Source organism: Mus caroli, chromosome 11 (assembly GCF_900094665.2).
Source record: "Mus caroli chromosome 11, CAROLI_EIJ_v1.1, whole genome shotgun sequence".
NCBI lineage: Eukaryota > Metazoa > Chordata > Mammalia > Rodentia > Muridae > Mus > Mus caroli.
The window spans coordinates 3,316,936-3,331,798 of NC_034580.1; the positions used below are offsets into that span (position 1 = coordinate 3,316,936).

Below are 14,863 nucleotides of genomic sequence, written 5' to 3' on the forward strand. Positions count from 1 at the left end.
AACTCACTTTGTAGACCAGGCTGGCCTCGAACTCAGAAATCCGCCTGCCTCTGCCTCCCAAGTGCTGGGATTAAAGGCGTGCGCCACCACCGCCCGGCCAGAAGGATTCTTAGAACAGCTTCTTTCCTAGGTCCAAACTTAGAATCCATTCTGCGAGGTCTTGGGCAACTAAAGTGTAAAGTAAAGGGGTCTCTGTGTAAACCCACCCCAGGGATTTTAGCCAAGGGCCTGAAGACAGTGCTGGAGGATTGTATTTCCATCTTTCTCACCATCCTGCAAGCACCATAGCAGGCTGGAGGCTCAGGATAGCTGTACATTGAGGACCGCTTTGGCAGAAACCCTAAGACTTCAATCATTGCCCCTTCCTTGTACCTTCAGATCCCTCAAGGCACTGCTTTTTAGCTCTCACTACACAGTAAAACCACCCTGGGGAAGCTTATCAAGGTCCACACATCAGATCTCATGTCTCCAGATTCTGGCCCAGTTGACCCGGACATGAGAACCCAGAACTCTCTCAACTATTCTGTCCCTGGCCCTAATAACCAATGCCAGGCTGCAGAAAGGCATATTCATAGAAAAATTATGTGTATGCACCTAAGTGTGGTCTCTGTGGATAAGATTAACTTTTTGGTTTTTTGAGACAAGGTTTTACTATGTTATGGCTGGCCTAGTATTTGTCATGTAGACCAGGCTGGCCTTGAATTACCTGAGATCTACCTACTCAGATTAAGTCTGTGCCACCACTCCTGGCTAAACTTCCATCTTCCCCAATTCCACCCTTCGTTTTCAGAAATGTCACTTACACAGACTGATGTCTGGCACAAGTTCTCCAGGAGTCCAGCTGACAAAACTTGATATTGCATGTGTTCACTGTGCACTTAGTCTTCCAGAAGTCTATGGTGTGCTCCAGGAGTCAAATGGAATGGTGTCACTACTCTGACAGTGGATCACAGGGATGACTGTTTTAGGAAATCTCCCATTTCTAATATGATAGGTACCCATGGCTATATCCCGGAAAGATTTCCTTGGCTATGGATACAGCAGTTCCTGAAACAAAGAGACTGAGACTCTCTGGCCAAGACCACTGAGCACCACCTTCTTGTTTTCCCTCTATCATTTGGGCAAGAGATTGGCCTAATTTGCTGCTTAGTCAGTTCAACATAAAGGAGGGAACATCTGAGGCAGCAAGCTTTTGTGAGCCCTGCTAATCTGCTCTGACTTATTCAACAGAAACCCAGATGATCTGAACGTGGTTAGATTTCAGGTCACTTCAAGTGGGGACTTCTTCAAACCCACAGCCATTTGTGAACTACAAAGGATGATAATAGTGCCTTCCCTAATCACCATGCAATCCCTTAAATAAGAGGCAAGAGCACAAGACTGTCATTCACTTTTCCGCATACTTTATTTGTTACAAACATACAATTTTTTAAATATAGACTGTAAAACTCCATTTGCAAAAGTCTGCTATTGGAAGGAGTGCACACCAGCAGGAAGGATTCTTAAACTTTTTATTTCTATGAGTTTTTCTGTCAGTTTTGCTAGTTAGTGGTAAATACGGGACCCGCCATTTTACAGACCTGTCTGAAGCTTCTGGCTGTATTCACATTGCTCTTTGAAGCAGCCCTGCTTGTCTCACAATTGATCAGAATCTGAGCTTCAACCTACAGGCAGTGAGATCACCAGCCCGTCTGGACTCTGCTTTGAACGGTTTTCAGGAAGTGTGGTTTCTGGATGGGTACTGCACTTCATGGATTTGTTTGAATTGCCCATGCAGCTGTGTTTGTTAAAGTGCATACTTCTTTCAAAAAATAAGAGGAATAATCTTTACTCTTTAACCAAGGTACTTAAAAAAATGAACTTTTTGGTCTCTCAGCAGATATTTCCCAAATTGATCCTATCGCTACAAATTTTAGTGTTCTATTTACAAATGTTTATAGGGTTCCGGGTGGAGGGGACCTTATAAAATCAAAGGTTCAGCTTCACTTGAAGCAGAAACCAGCTCTACAGATCCATACACAGGCATACACACTGGTTTACGATGCATAATAAGCACGTTGGTATTTACACAGAGACTAAAGACATTCCCAAACCCTCTTTAATTCCAACTTAAGCTAATTGTACATCTAGACCAGGAAGCTGTCTCCTGCTATCAAGATTTGGTTTTAACTCATTCAAATTACTTCTGAAGATTCCCAACTAGAAGGACGTTAAGTCCCAGCTTTGGAGTGAAGAACCTAGCCTAACAGAGCCTCTGGCAAACAGGATGGGCAGTGAGATTCCTACAATACAAAGTATGTCATCTGCACTTTATTCACAAGACTGGTAAGACATCTGCATAAAGATTCACAAGAGTAAATGCCTAATACAACTGTTCTAACTTCAGGAAAAAAAAAAAGTCCAAATACACTGACAATCTTAATTTCAAATATCAAGGTCACAGAAAAATAACTAAAATATACTTGCCTGCCAAAAAAATATGCAAAACCACAGACTCTGTAAAAAACTGTGTCACGCTGACCCACAGCCAAGTGTCTAGAGTTTTGGCCCAACCTCCTGACTTCCCAGACTCCTGAGGCCTTTGGTTGGATGGACAGTGACATGGGCGTGGAGAAAGGGTTTTACAAAACCTCCAAATCCCCACATGCACCGGGCTCAGAGACAGCCCTGCTCATTTTCTTGGACTTTCCTGGACTTATATTTCTGAGACAGACATTTTAAAAGGGAAGAAACAAACTTCTTATTCTATTTCCAAATACTAAGATTTTACTAACCATTGTGACCTTGCAACACAGGACACAAAATATTTTGCCTTTAAGAAATAAAAATTGTGTTGAAAACGTTAGCCAGTGAAGAGTTCCAAGGTGGGGAAAGGTCACACCTGTGCCTTCTGCACTTCATGGTGGACACTGAGCAAGGCCTACTACTGCTTTCTCTCTAGAACTTGAGACCCATTTACTAGAGGACAAAAGTGATCCCTCTTATCCATGCCAGGGGACAGTGATGGAGTGGGCATAAAACCTGATCACAGGACCTTATGTTTATATCAAAATCCTTCTTCAAAGTGTTAAAATCACAAAAAGGCTTTACCTTCTAATAAAGGTCTGTTCTCTTTATTAGAACTCCTACTGAAACGACAAATATGGCATTTACTATTGTTTTAAAATGGCTCTACCTATTCCAATTGGAATGTCTAACTTAAGAGGCATTTGCTTTTCAAATGAAAAAGTACTTATGTGAGTACATTGGTGGCTATTTCCTCTTTCATTAGGAAATGTAAAATACATTCATAAAGGCCTTAATTTGGGTCAGGAGTACACACAGCAAATGGGAATCACTACGGAAATAAATCTTTATGGTGCAATTTTATTTTTTTTCCATTTTCCAAATTTAAGTTTCAAAATTGATGACTGGCTCCCATTTGTTCACATACAAATTTATTAAATACTTCAGTAATGAAACTAGGTTTAAAAATTGAAGAGTGAAAAAGGTAACTTTAAATGGCAAAGTCAGATATATCTATAAAATTCACCTTTTATGAGTCTAGCTATCTCTTAAAATGGGGGGGGGGGGCTAATATTTTAAAATAACTTAGGTCTTCTAAATTAAAAGCAGGGAAATAAAATACCTCACCATTCCCACCTTACACCTTACATTTCCAACAGGACAGGACAGGGACTTTTTTTCCTTTTTTTTTTCTCTGTATTTTAAGGTAAATGTAGCTCTTTTTTTCTTTTTTCTTTTCTACAAACTACCTCTCTCCCTTCCCTATTCCCCCCTCCCACACCCACCATTCAGTCTACTGAAGGGAGTTACGACTCTTTAGGAAGACAGCTAATTAATTTACAGTACTCTAAAACCAACCCTGAAAACAGATAATCTCATTCACTTACTAAAACTTCAGTGCTGTTGTCGACAGAAAAGAAAAGTTCCCTTAAGGCTGAGGGAAAGCAACTTATTAAACCATGAGTGCAGCATCGTGTACTCTCCCATCCATTGGAAACTAGCAAGTGCATTCTAACCAAGAATACAAACTTTCTAACATTAGCAAAGATCTCTACTCTCCTTACATAGAACAATACTCAGAAGTGGATTATCTAGGGGCCTGAGAAACCATGATCCACATCACACATTATCCATGTATTTCATGTTCAAAAAGTGCTTTATCTTTGAGAACTATGTCAGGGTTAAAATGGAAATATACAATGCAAAGTCACTTGACACCTCTTCAAGTGAAGTACAACATGGAAAAGGAGCAAAAAGATGGAGGCTCTGCTCTTTGAACAGGCCTTATTATGCACGTGACTTTTAGGGTATACTAAATCAAAACTGTCTTAAGAATTAGTAACAGTGGGATTTTATACCACTATCTTTTAAAACCTGAGATTGGACATCAAAGCAGTTAACTTTGTTACTCATCAGAGCAATTCTGATACTTCCTAAAAATAGAAGAAAACTCAATTCAGGGTCAAAAACATTAACTCTCCCTAATCAAAACTTGCCATTAAGAGAGCTGCAGAACGACCACTCTCAGCCAACAGGTCATCTTAACACAAGTGTAAGTCACTTCTTCCCCTCTCACTGAGCAAGGCCACACTATTTTCAAATGAATATCTACTGAGAGATCAGTTGTGCATTGGACAAAGTACCATAATTGGGTTAAAAATGAAAATAAAATTTACAGTGAATACTTATGTGCATGACTTACACACTCCAGCCTTTCCTTATTTCCATCCACCTCAACAACAAGATGGATGCAAATAGTCGCCCGTGTAGACTGTTCTACACCTCTGTAAAGCCAGTCAAGGTCACATTAACAACGCATCCTCAGCAACTCTAGTGCCTGAAGTGTGCAGCCATTTACAGACCACTCAATATGAGGGCATTATTATAACCAGCCTCTTTTGCCCACAACCCTGCATTTTCAGGTAAGACAGGATAATTGTTTTGTTTTGAGAAAACCGAAGCTTGAATCTTTTAAAAGACCTGCAATTTACTGCAAAGTGATCCAGGGATAACAAAGGAAGCAGGAGGCTAATGGCTGCCTGCACCAAAAGCCTCTCAATCATTTTGCAGTAAATAATTATGGAAAGTGACATGACAAGAAGCCATGTGTGCTCATGGCTACAGTCATCTGTACCACCTACATGCCTCCAACAGATACATAGGGTGTCTGGGTTTTTGGTTTGCTTTTGTTTGGTTTTTGGTGCCGTGCAGAGTTATGTTTTGTTTTGTGCAGCATATGCACTGAAGGACTTGCTGACAAGAACTGCCATTATAGACATGCTGAAATGATGTGTAGGGACAATAGAAACCACAAAGTAGTAGGGTCTCTGCATAGATTTTTTTTCCTCTTTGATTTTCTTAAAAACACATTTCTACATACAGTAGAAACAAGTATTTCAACAATAATTTGGAGTTTTAGCTCCAACTTCTCAGGAATGTGACTATTTTCATTAGCTGGGCTATCTGCCAAATTTAAAAGAAAAAAAACTACCACTCTGAATCGTTCATAGTAGCACTTCAAAAACAGAACAGAAAAGTTGGTTGCTTCCCATAATTTGTACAATGCCATTTTCTGACAGAAATCAACAAAGACCAACAATGCCTTCAAAAAGCTAGTATTTATGACTAACTCTCCATGTTTGCAGATTTCTATTGTCCCTAGTCCCTGGATGAGGGTCAGTGAAATGCTACAATTAATCCCCATCCTTCTGCTATCTTCCTACAGTGGGAAGAGAGGCCATGAACCATCCCCTGCAGGAGAAATAAACCTCAGAGATTGGTTAAGACATAAAAACCCACCACTATGACATTTACCACTTAATCTTACAAAGGCAGGTCAAAATTTTAATATAAATTACTTTTGCCAACACATAGCTTATGCATTCTTTGCTCCTTTTTTTGGAGGATTCTCAAATTGAAATCTAAAGATTTACATATGATATATTACTGTTATATGGTCTAATGACTAAGAAAATTTCTCTGGTAACCAAAGCTGATGCCATATATGGTAGTGTTCTTGGCATATACTCTATATGCCTCAGACCACTTCCACATTCTTTCTATTCAGCTAATTATAGCTTAGTAGCCACTGGTGAAGGATTGTGAAGACCCTGTCATTTCTACAGAATAGAAAGGCAAGGCTAGTTACTGCAATTCAGCCAAATAAAAAGAAAAGAGAAAAACAAAAAACAAAAACCAACCCCTTGAAAAGGAGAGGTACTGCACCTTTGCAAAATTGAACTGGCTCACTGCAGCTGAGCAACAGAACCACCGCTGAAGCAAGAAAACAAGTTGGTCTATACAGGAATAGTACATGATTTCAAAATGAAAACGTTACAGCAGTCAATGAATAGCTGCAACCTTAATTTTCATTGCTGCCTCAGAGTTTGAAACTGTAAACAGTTTCTGCAAACCTAATGCTAGCTTCTCAGCTCCTTTACTAAAAGTAGGAATTTGTTCTCCGCAGCAAAGAAACAAACACTCAAAACACATAGGTAAATACAGCAGGACATTATTGAAAACAGCTGCCTTGTAGTACAAAATACAGTACAAGTATACGGATGTCATTAGAACATCAAAAATACTATTGCTCCCATACAATTTAGGAAACATTCTTTGCAACGGAGAAAAATTTAAAAGAAAAGCATTAAAAAAATCTGTTTAAAAATTCTACTGTGGATGATGAGAGTAGAGAAATAGTCTGTAAGGGCACCAATGTTTGTGGCTCTTCCATTTTTAAGTCTAAGATCAACAATATTCTGAATCAGTCTATTTTTTTCAAAGCCTAATTTTATATACACAAATATTTCCCTCCCTCTCAGCCACAGACACAAAAAATGACCTTTTTGTATATTACTTATTTCCGAATAAATACAAAAAGATTGTATAGATTGAATAATACCAAAATAAGATAATAAAAAGGATATGCAATAAATTAAAAAGGCAGCTCAAATAAAGGGCAGGCATGCAGTTAAAAAAAATACTAAGATTGTGGAGGTGGGGTTACTTGCCTCCTGGTTCTTGAGAAGGTGTCACACAGATACCTGAAAAACTTTGGAAAGAACATTAGCTCCCATTCAATTCAAAGTTGCCTAGGTCTATGACATTTCTAGGAATACCTTTTGATGGGGTGGGATTAACTTGATTAGAAAAATCATTTATACTGAAAATCCATTTAAAATATAGAAGAGGCGATCCTTGAAAACCCCAACTTTTATTCTTGAAAGACAGCTGGATAAACCGGCAAGTGCCAGTTTGTTGAAATTTCAAGATGGTATAAAAATGCTTCCAGGATAGAGTCAGCATTCGCGTTCACTTCAGTTCCATTCACAAATGGATTCAGCTTCTACCGGGTGCAAGGCTTGAATCATTCATCCATCATTTGCCAACTTTGATTGTGAGGTACTGAATAAGATGGATCAAGTTCTTAAAAATTTATTTTAAAAGAATAAATGATGCTGGAATTCTGGACCTGAGGATCGTCAGTATTTCAATAAATCCACAGATTAAACTGAAGGTAAATTAAGACTTCAGTTATTTCCAACTTCTCTGTGAGGATGTATATTTCATTAAAGCTCAGGCTTGTAGCCACACTGTTCCTTTTTTGCAGTTAGTCAAGTTTTAAGGTTTAAAATGCAGCCAGCCAGTGGCTGTAACAGCCGAATTAGCCATAATTCACTGGTTCATACGGTGGAGCCATTGGGATTCAGCTCCCACTCATGCTAAGCCATTTCTTGGTAAAGACCTCCATACTTAAGAGATCAAGGGAAGAACTTTAATGAGCAGCAACCAATCCACTCAAACGGTCCACTTTGTGCTTTATGCCTGACTTCTTGTGCCTACCTCAGCAATCCCTATTGTAAAAATGCTTTTGTTTTTGAAAAAAAAAATTGCCAACTTTTAAACTATTTTAGTAATGGATTCTAGTTCAAGCTTTGATCTCTAAATTCATTTGCATCCCGGAAAACAATTCTGCAAAGTAAAGACAGGGGCCTTGGTCCAGGTTCCATGCAAAACCATTTTTTTTAAATGGATCTAATTTTCGAATTCTCCAATGGCTTCTTGAATTCTTCTCTCGCCCTGCCCATGAGTGTGAAAGTTGCATTCCTTTTCATAAACCTGTACCCTCAGAACTGGGTAACTGCAAAAGGCCTCTTTCTTCTCAAAGATTCCACTAAGACCTAGATCCAAAATGCTGATTTCGATGGAGATGAAGGGATAGATGCTGCAGTAGTGAGGCCTGGAGGGATCCTAAGACCAGATTACCCAGGTAGAACACAAATTCTGCTATTCCCAATGCATAAGTCTGGGTAACCCAGGTGTGGTTTTGGTCCCAGACGTTCCAAGATTTATCTATCCCTTCCAGTGTTTTCCTGATGAATTTCCGAACCTCGGTTTTAAACAACAGAAGCTGAGACTCTTGCGCAGGTGAGGAGATGCTGCTGTCCTCTTTGCAGGTTGCTGGCAGTTCCTCGGAACTTAACTGCTTTTCTCTAATTGTCTGTGACTGTTTTCTTATGGTTATTTCTCTTAACTATATTATTTTATTTATTTTTTTTTGTTTTCTTCGTCTGCGGCCTCCCCTGATCCCTCTCCACTAGCTCACTGGGGACGAGAAGGAAAGGGCGCTCTCTAGCCAAGGGGATGGTGGTGGGGTTGGGGGAGGCCGGTACAGGAAGCTGCCTGCTTCAATCCTCATCCACTTCCTCACCCTCCGACTCCTCGCCGCCACCGCTGCCCCCGCCGCGTCGCTCGTAAAGCTTATCCCTCTGTCGCTCCTGGATCTCTTTCATTTCATCTGCATACCGACAGAAGGCGCCTCCAAACTTGCCCCAGGCCTTGAAGGGCACGGTGATGGCATTGCGGTAGGACGGCTTCACCTCGCTCACTCGCAGGAACACCCCGTACTTGTTGCAGCCGACGTCGAAGAAGAAGCGCTTCGAGTCCACCGTGATGGAGGTGCCCTCCGGGAGCTCTCCGTACAGGCCGCCCCCGGGGCCGCCGGCGCCGCCTCCCGGGCCGCCGGCCAGCTCGTCCTCGTCGCCCCCGTAGTCGTCGATGAGCTTGGCGAGCGCGTCGCGGAACTCGATGAGGCCCTGCGCGGGCAGCGCGATGGTCTGGCCGCTCTGCAGGCCGCCGGGCCCGGGCCCCCCGCCGAAGCCGCCGCCGCCGCGGTTCACCGTCTGGCGGATGCGCAGGAAGCGGCCGCGCTGGTTCTCCTTGAGGTCCAGGTAGTACTTGCGGTTCTCGCGCACCAGGAACTCGCTCTTGAGCGCGCGGCGCGGCCCGCCGCCCTCCTCGGCGCCCGCCGCCAGCTGCTCGGGGCTGCTGGGACCCAGCTGCGCGTAGTGCTCGATGAAGTCGCCCAGCGAGTCGCGGAACTCGGCGGCCACCGCCATCGACAGCGTGAGGCGGCTCTTGGAGCCGCCCGCGCCCACCTCGGCGATCTTGAGGAAGCGGCCCTTGGCGTTCTGCTTCACGTCCAGGTAGAAGCGCTTGTTCTGGATGTCCAGCCGCTTCGAGGCCAGCTCCTGCGTCTCCTGCTCGCCGCCGGGCCCGCCACCGCCACCGCCGCCGCCGCGGGGCGCGGGCTGGAAGCCGCCGGGCCCGCCGCCGCCGCCGCCGCCACCGCCGCGCTCGCTGCCGCTGTCGCCGTCCGCCATCTTCTCGGCCGCCGCCTCGCCGCCGCCGCCCGCTGCGCTCGCGCCCCCGCCCTCCGCCCTGCGGCTCGCGCTCCGGGGCCCCCCAGCCTCGCCCGCCGGCTCCTCACGCGCGCCCGCCGCTCATCGCCGGTCGCCGCCGCCCCCCATCGCCTCCGCGCCCCGCCCCCGCGGCTTCCGTGCGGCACGGCCCGCTTCCGGTGCGCGCCTCCCGTGACGTCACTCCGCCCCGCCCGCCGCCGCCTCCCGGCCGGAAGACACACACACCACGCCGGCAGGGCGCAGGGGTGACGTCACTGGCCGCGCCGGGAAGGCGTTCTGCGGCTCCCCGGGGCGAGCCTATGTCTCTGTCCGCTGGTTTTGGGGTCCTCTTTCTTGATGCTTTACTGACGCTCCTGGTTTCAGAGGGTTTAGTGTGTGACTAGATGACTCTTGCTTTGGGGCTGTGGGAAGGCAGAACGTTTTGCCGAGAAGCACATGAATTACTCAACAGTGGAGCCAATCACCTCATGGCGCCTGGGAAAGCAGAGAGACAGGAAAGGGCCAGGGGCGAGGGATCTTTCCAGAGCATACCCCAATAACCTGTTTTCTCCAGTGAGATCCTACTTCACACTAATGCTACTAGATTATTGATCCTCAGGGACTAGTCTGATTAAGTCAGACTCTTAACGATTGGATCCAGCAATCCTTCAGTAAATAAGCCCGTGTTTCTAAAACAAACAAACAAACAAACAAACAAAAAAGCCAGAATACCATCTTACTTTATAAACTCCCTGAATGGAGTTCACACAAATAACTTCTTGTTTTTTTTGTTTTTTTTACAATTGGGTGGGGTTTTTTGTTTGTTTGTTTGTGTTTTTTGTTTTGTTTTTTTGAGACAGGGTTTCTCTGTATAGCCCTGACTGTCCTGGAACTCACTTTGTACACCAGGCTGGCCTCGAACTCAGAAATCCGCCTGTTTCTGCCTCCCAAGTGCTGGGACTAAAGGCGTGCACCACCACGCCCAGCAATTGGGTGTTTTAAATGATAGGATCTCACTAAGCTATATTGGCTTGAACATGAGTTCTAGCATCAGTTTAATATTCATTAACCAGGTTCCTCTAAAGTGTTTTAAATTTGTTTCTGTGTGCCTGTGGCTATACATGTACGTGTATGTGAAGGCCGGAAATAGAGTGTGTTACTCTCCACCGTATTTTTTGTGACTGGGTCTCTGGCTGAACTTGGAGCTCACTGAGTTGATCTAAACTGGCTGTCAGTGAGCCCTAGGGATCCTCCCCTCAGTGCTAAGATTACAGAAGCACACTGCTGCACCCTGCTCTTTTATGCAGCTGCTAGGTATTCAAGCTTGTGTCTTCATGCTTGTGTGATGAGCAGTTAACCGCCCCTCTAGCCTGCATTCTGCCTGATGGGCCAGCTTTCTTATTTTGTTTCCGCTGAAATTTCATTTGCATCTAAGCTTAGAGTTTTCTTTTGTAATTCTTTCGTAAGGACATATTTTTTGAGTGGTTTTATGGTTTGATTTTTAAGTATAGGACTATGTTTATCTGAAATATATCATGATGTCTGGGATGAAGTAAAGAATCTAAGGAATTTCCTTCAAATAACTAACCCATTGTCCCAGTAATACGTATTGGGTAATCCTTGGAGGATAGATGTTAACAGGTGGAGACAGGGGTAGGTTATTTTGGGCAGAGGACCATATGTCTCCAGATGGTGAGTTGTGCAGTTTGGCTGGGGCCTAGGGTCTGTGAACAGTGGAACTGGGCGCAGCTGTTCTCTGGTGGCTAGAAGAGATCCTTGATTCAGTGGACAGGGGCCACCATAAATTGTATAAACAGGAGTCATTTTCTAGTTTTGTACTTTTTTTAAAAAAAGACTTATTTATTATATGTAAATACTCTGTAGCTGTCTTCAGACACTCCAGAAGAGGGCATCAGGTCTCATTACAGGTGGTTATGAGCCACCATGTGTTTACTGGGGATTTGAACTCAGGACTTTGGAAGGGCAGTCAATGCTCTTACCCACTGAGCCATCTCACCAGCTCCCTAGTTTTGTACTTCAAGAAAGTGACCCAGGGCAAAGGAGAGCATGGGTGGGCTACAGTGGGACCCAGCCCAAACTCTTGATTAAAAGCAGTAACTATGTTGTAAAATAGGCCCACATTTTCAGACTCTTAGTGGCTAGGCAGTGCTGGTTGGGAAGTAGGGAGACTGTGGTCTTTGGGTCAGGATATTAAAACTATATGGAGCCAAGAGGGGAAAAAAAGTAGGTGGTAATTGGAGCTGAGGGCTCTGGTGACCAGAGAATGAGAATAATGCTAGCAGATAAGCCTGGTCAGGGGCTTGGGCTCTTTAATAACCCAGCACCAAACTTAGACTTCACAAAACCTCAGATGTTGCAGGTGTTAGATACTCCCCCACCCCCATCCCTGAGAGCATGGAACCAATGAAAAGTGGGACTTTAATGCGTTTTTTGGAATATCAGTTATTTTCTTCAGTTTCTTTCTTCTTGGTGGACTTAAAGTCTTGCCTTTCAGCAAACTGAGGGTATGTGAAATAGATCTGTTGACCATTTGAGATGCTGGCTGGATCCTCCTGGGCAAATGTACCAATGGTCAGTCTAGTGTTGGGCTGGGTGATAAAGATGAAGCTTAGAGACTGCCAGCAGACAGGAAGGCTGGACACCACTTTCCTTGGGGGTTGGGGCAATCACATAAAGCAAGGGACAAGTGAACAAAATGGGGCGAGAGCAAAGGTGATGCCTGGATGACTGGAGGTCCTGTGACAGTTAATACTGAGTTGCACATGAGCCCCTCCCCCATCAGGTTGCACCACAGGACACACTGCTCAAATCTTCCTATTCTAAATACAGTTCCTTAGCCTTGTTTCACACTGTAACGGGTCCGGGGGGGGGGGGCATGGAAGGCAGATGTCAAAGCACTCGGCAGTAAACGTGGGCAGGAAGTGTGGGTGGAGGAGCCACATGGACAGGGCAGGAAAGGAAGGGAATGGTCAAAGGGCACAGGCCTTGGGCTCTAGAGCAGTGGTTCCCAATCTCCCTAACGCTGTGACCCTTGAATACAGTTTCTTATATTCGAAGACACACAACCATAAAATTATTTTTTGTTATTTCATAACTAATTTTGGTATGAGCTGTAATATCTGATGTGCAGGATATCTGATATACAATGCCTGTAAAAGGGTTGCTTTGACACCCCTCACACACACACACAAGGGGCTGAGTCCCACAGGTTGAGAACGAATGCTCTAGAGAAACCTGAGTAGCATGAAGGTTGAAGAAGGGAGGAACATGGAGACTCGCCCATAATCTCATGTGAAGCCTGGAGCAATCACAGGACATGGATATTTGGGAAAGGGACAGGGTAGAAAATGAGAAGTATCTGCTGCCTTCTTGAAAACTAGGAGAGGGCCGGGCGGTGGTGGCACACGCCTTTAATCCCAGCACTTGGGAGGCAGAGGCAGGCGGATTTCTGAGTTCGAGGCCAGCCTGGTCTACAAAGTGAGTTCCAGGACAGCCAGGGCTATACAGAGAAACCCTGTCTCGAAAAACCAAAAAAAAAAAAAAAAAAAAAAAAAAAAAAAAAAAAGAAAACTAGGAGAGGAGAAACAACACTGGGGCCTCAGCTGGACCAGGTAGACCTTGAAGCAGCCTGCCCTGAGGCCACATGCTAACTTGGCTGGCACTGAGGGGTGGTGAGAGGAATCTGGATAGAAGCCTGCAGAGCAGCCCTTGACATCCAGGGAGGAGGCCGAGGAGACAGAAGTAGGTGTTTTGGATACATACACTCTGAAGTGGAGGCTGGATTCTGGGAAGCAGAGTGGGAGGCTAAGGTGGTGGGCCAAAAGAAAGAGCCTTGGATGGGTAGTTTTGGAAGGGCCATACTTTGGCAGGAGCTGGGCCAGGAAAGAGAGGAAGAGACCATATATTATAAGGAGTGCACAGTCTTGGCCACCTCCTCACCCCATTTTTCCTTTTAAACTTGAAATTTAAATAAACAATACTTGCAATGGCCTGAATACGGCTCAGTCGGTAAAGTGTCTGCTGCATAGTCTTGGTCCCTGGCCATCGTGTAACACTAGGTGTGGTGGTCTAACCCTTTAACCTAAGTACTTAGGTAAGACACAGGAGCAGCCTGGGGGCTCTTGGGCTGGCCAATTTAGCAGAACAAGTGAACTCATGTGACAAGAGACTCTCAGAAATAAAATGGAAAGTGATGGAGGAAAACGTTCCAATACCCACCTCTGGCCTCCATGTCTGCAGGCATGGATAAGCACACCCAAGTCCACTTCTGCACACATATATAGCACACAATGTAGCACACTAGCTGTAAGAGTAGTAGCCTTCACACGAATCCACCCGAAGAAATAGTAAGTAACATGTCTGGTCTCTTTCTCTCATCGCTATCTTGGTCTCCATCTTTCTATGCCTGTTCCTTCCCATTTCTCCATGTCTGTATTTTTCCTTGCCTCTGTCTTTCTTTGTGTTTAGATTTCCTTCTGAGCTGTTTGGGGGTAAACTAGTATTCCCATTCACTGCAACATTTCTGTGTCTGTTTACCAGAATAAGGACAATTTTAGCTAACTGGAGCACCATGATCAAACCCAAGAAATTAGCTCAGCCACGCCTGCCGTTAGCCCATCTGCAGACCCAAGAAGACTGTGCCAAGTGTCCAGACTGCACCCTCTGCAGCATGAAGAACCCTACCGGATTCAGGTCACGGAGTCTGCTCTTCTTACTCTGTGGCTGGCCGGCTCTGGGCTCTGTTATTCACATCAGCAGCACTTTGAAGTCTGAAAGCTGGTTATCCTGTAGATAGATCACTCTACTCTGGGTTTAAAGGTGCTTTTGGCCACACTCTGGAACCATTTGCTGCCCTGACCCTTCCAACTCCCCATAGTGCATTCAATGTTGTCCATGTGCTAGCCAGCCTGTGCCCTAAAGCTAGAAGGAGGGAGAAGAGATGGTTGCAGGCCAGGGTCGTCAGGGCAGGGGCTGGCAGGAGGATGTGGGGCCCCACAAAACCGTTTGTGACTGTATCTAAGGTGGAACCATGTTTAACTCCAAGGCCCTGTGCTCTGAGCTGCTTGCAAGCTGCAATTCCCTGGTCTTTTTTTTTTTTTTTTTTTGCCCTTTCCCATTTGCAATAAAAGCAGATCGGGAAAGCAGTGAAGGCTTCC

The 14,863-nt window shown here is 44.8% G+C and overlaps 1 protein-coding gene across 1 annotated transcript; it reads right to left on the bottom strand.

The window, feature by feature from the left end:
• Nucleotides 1-1,381: 1,381 nt before the first annotated feature.
• Purb (purine rich element binding protein B) lies at nt 1,382-9,852 on the bottom strand. Its single transcript, XM_021176862.1, has one exon. The coding sequence runs from the start codon at nt 9,666-9,668 to the stop codon at nt 8,694-8,696; it is 975 nt and encodes a 324-aa protein (XP_021032521.1). The 5' UTR covers nt 9,669-9,852; the 3' UTR covers nt 1,382-8,693.
• Between the last annotated feature and the right edge of the window lie 5,011 nt (nt 9,853-14,863).

What these genes read in the sequence shown, in the direction of transcription:
- Purb (XM_021176862.1), bottom strand. Translation starts at nt 9,668, where the DNA reads ATGGCGGACGGCGACAGCGGCAGCGAGCGCGGCGGTGGCGGCGGCGGC.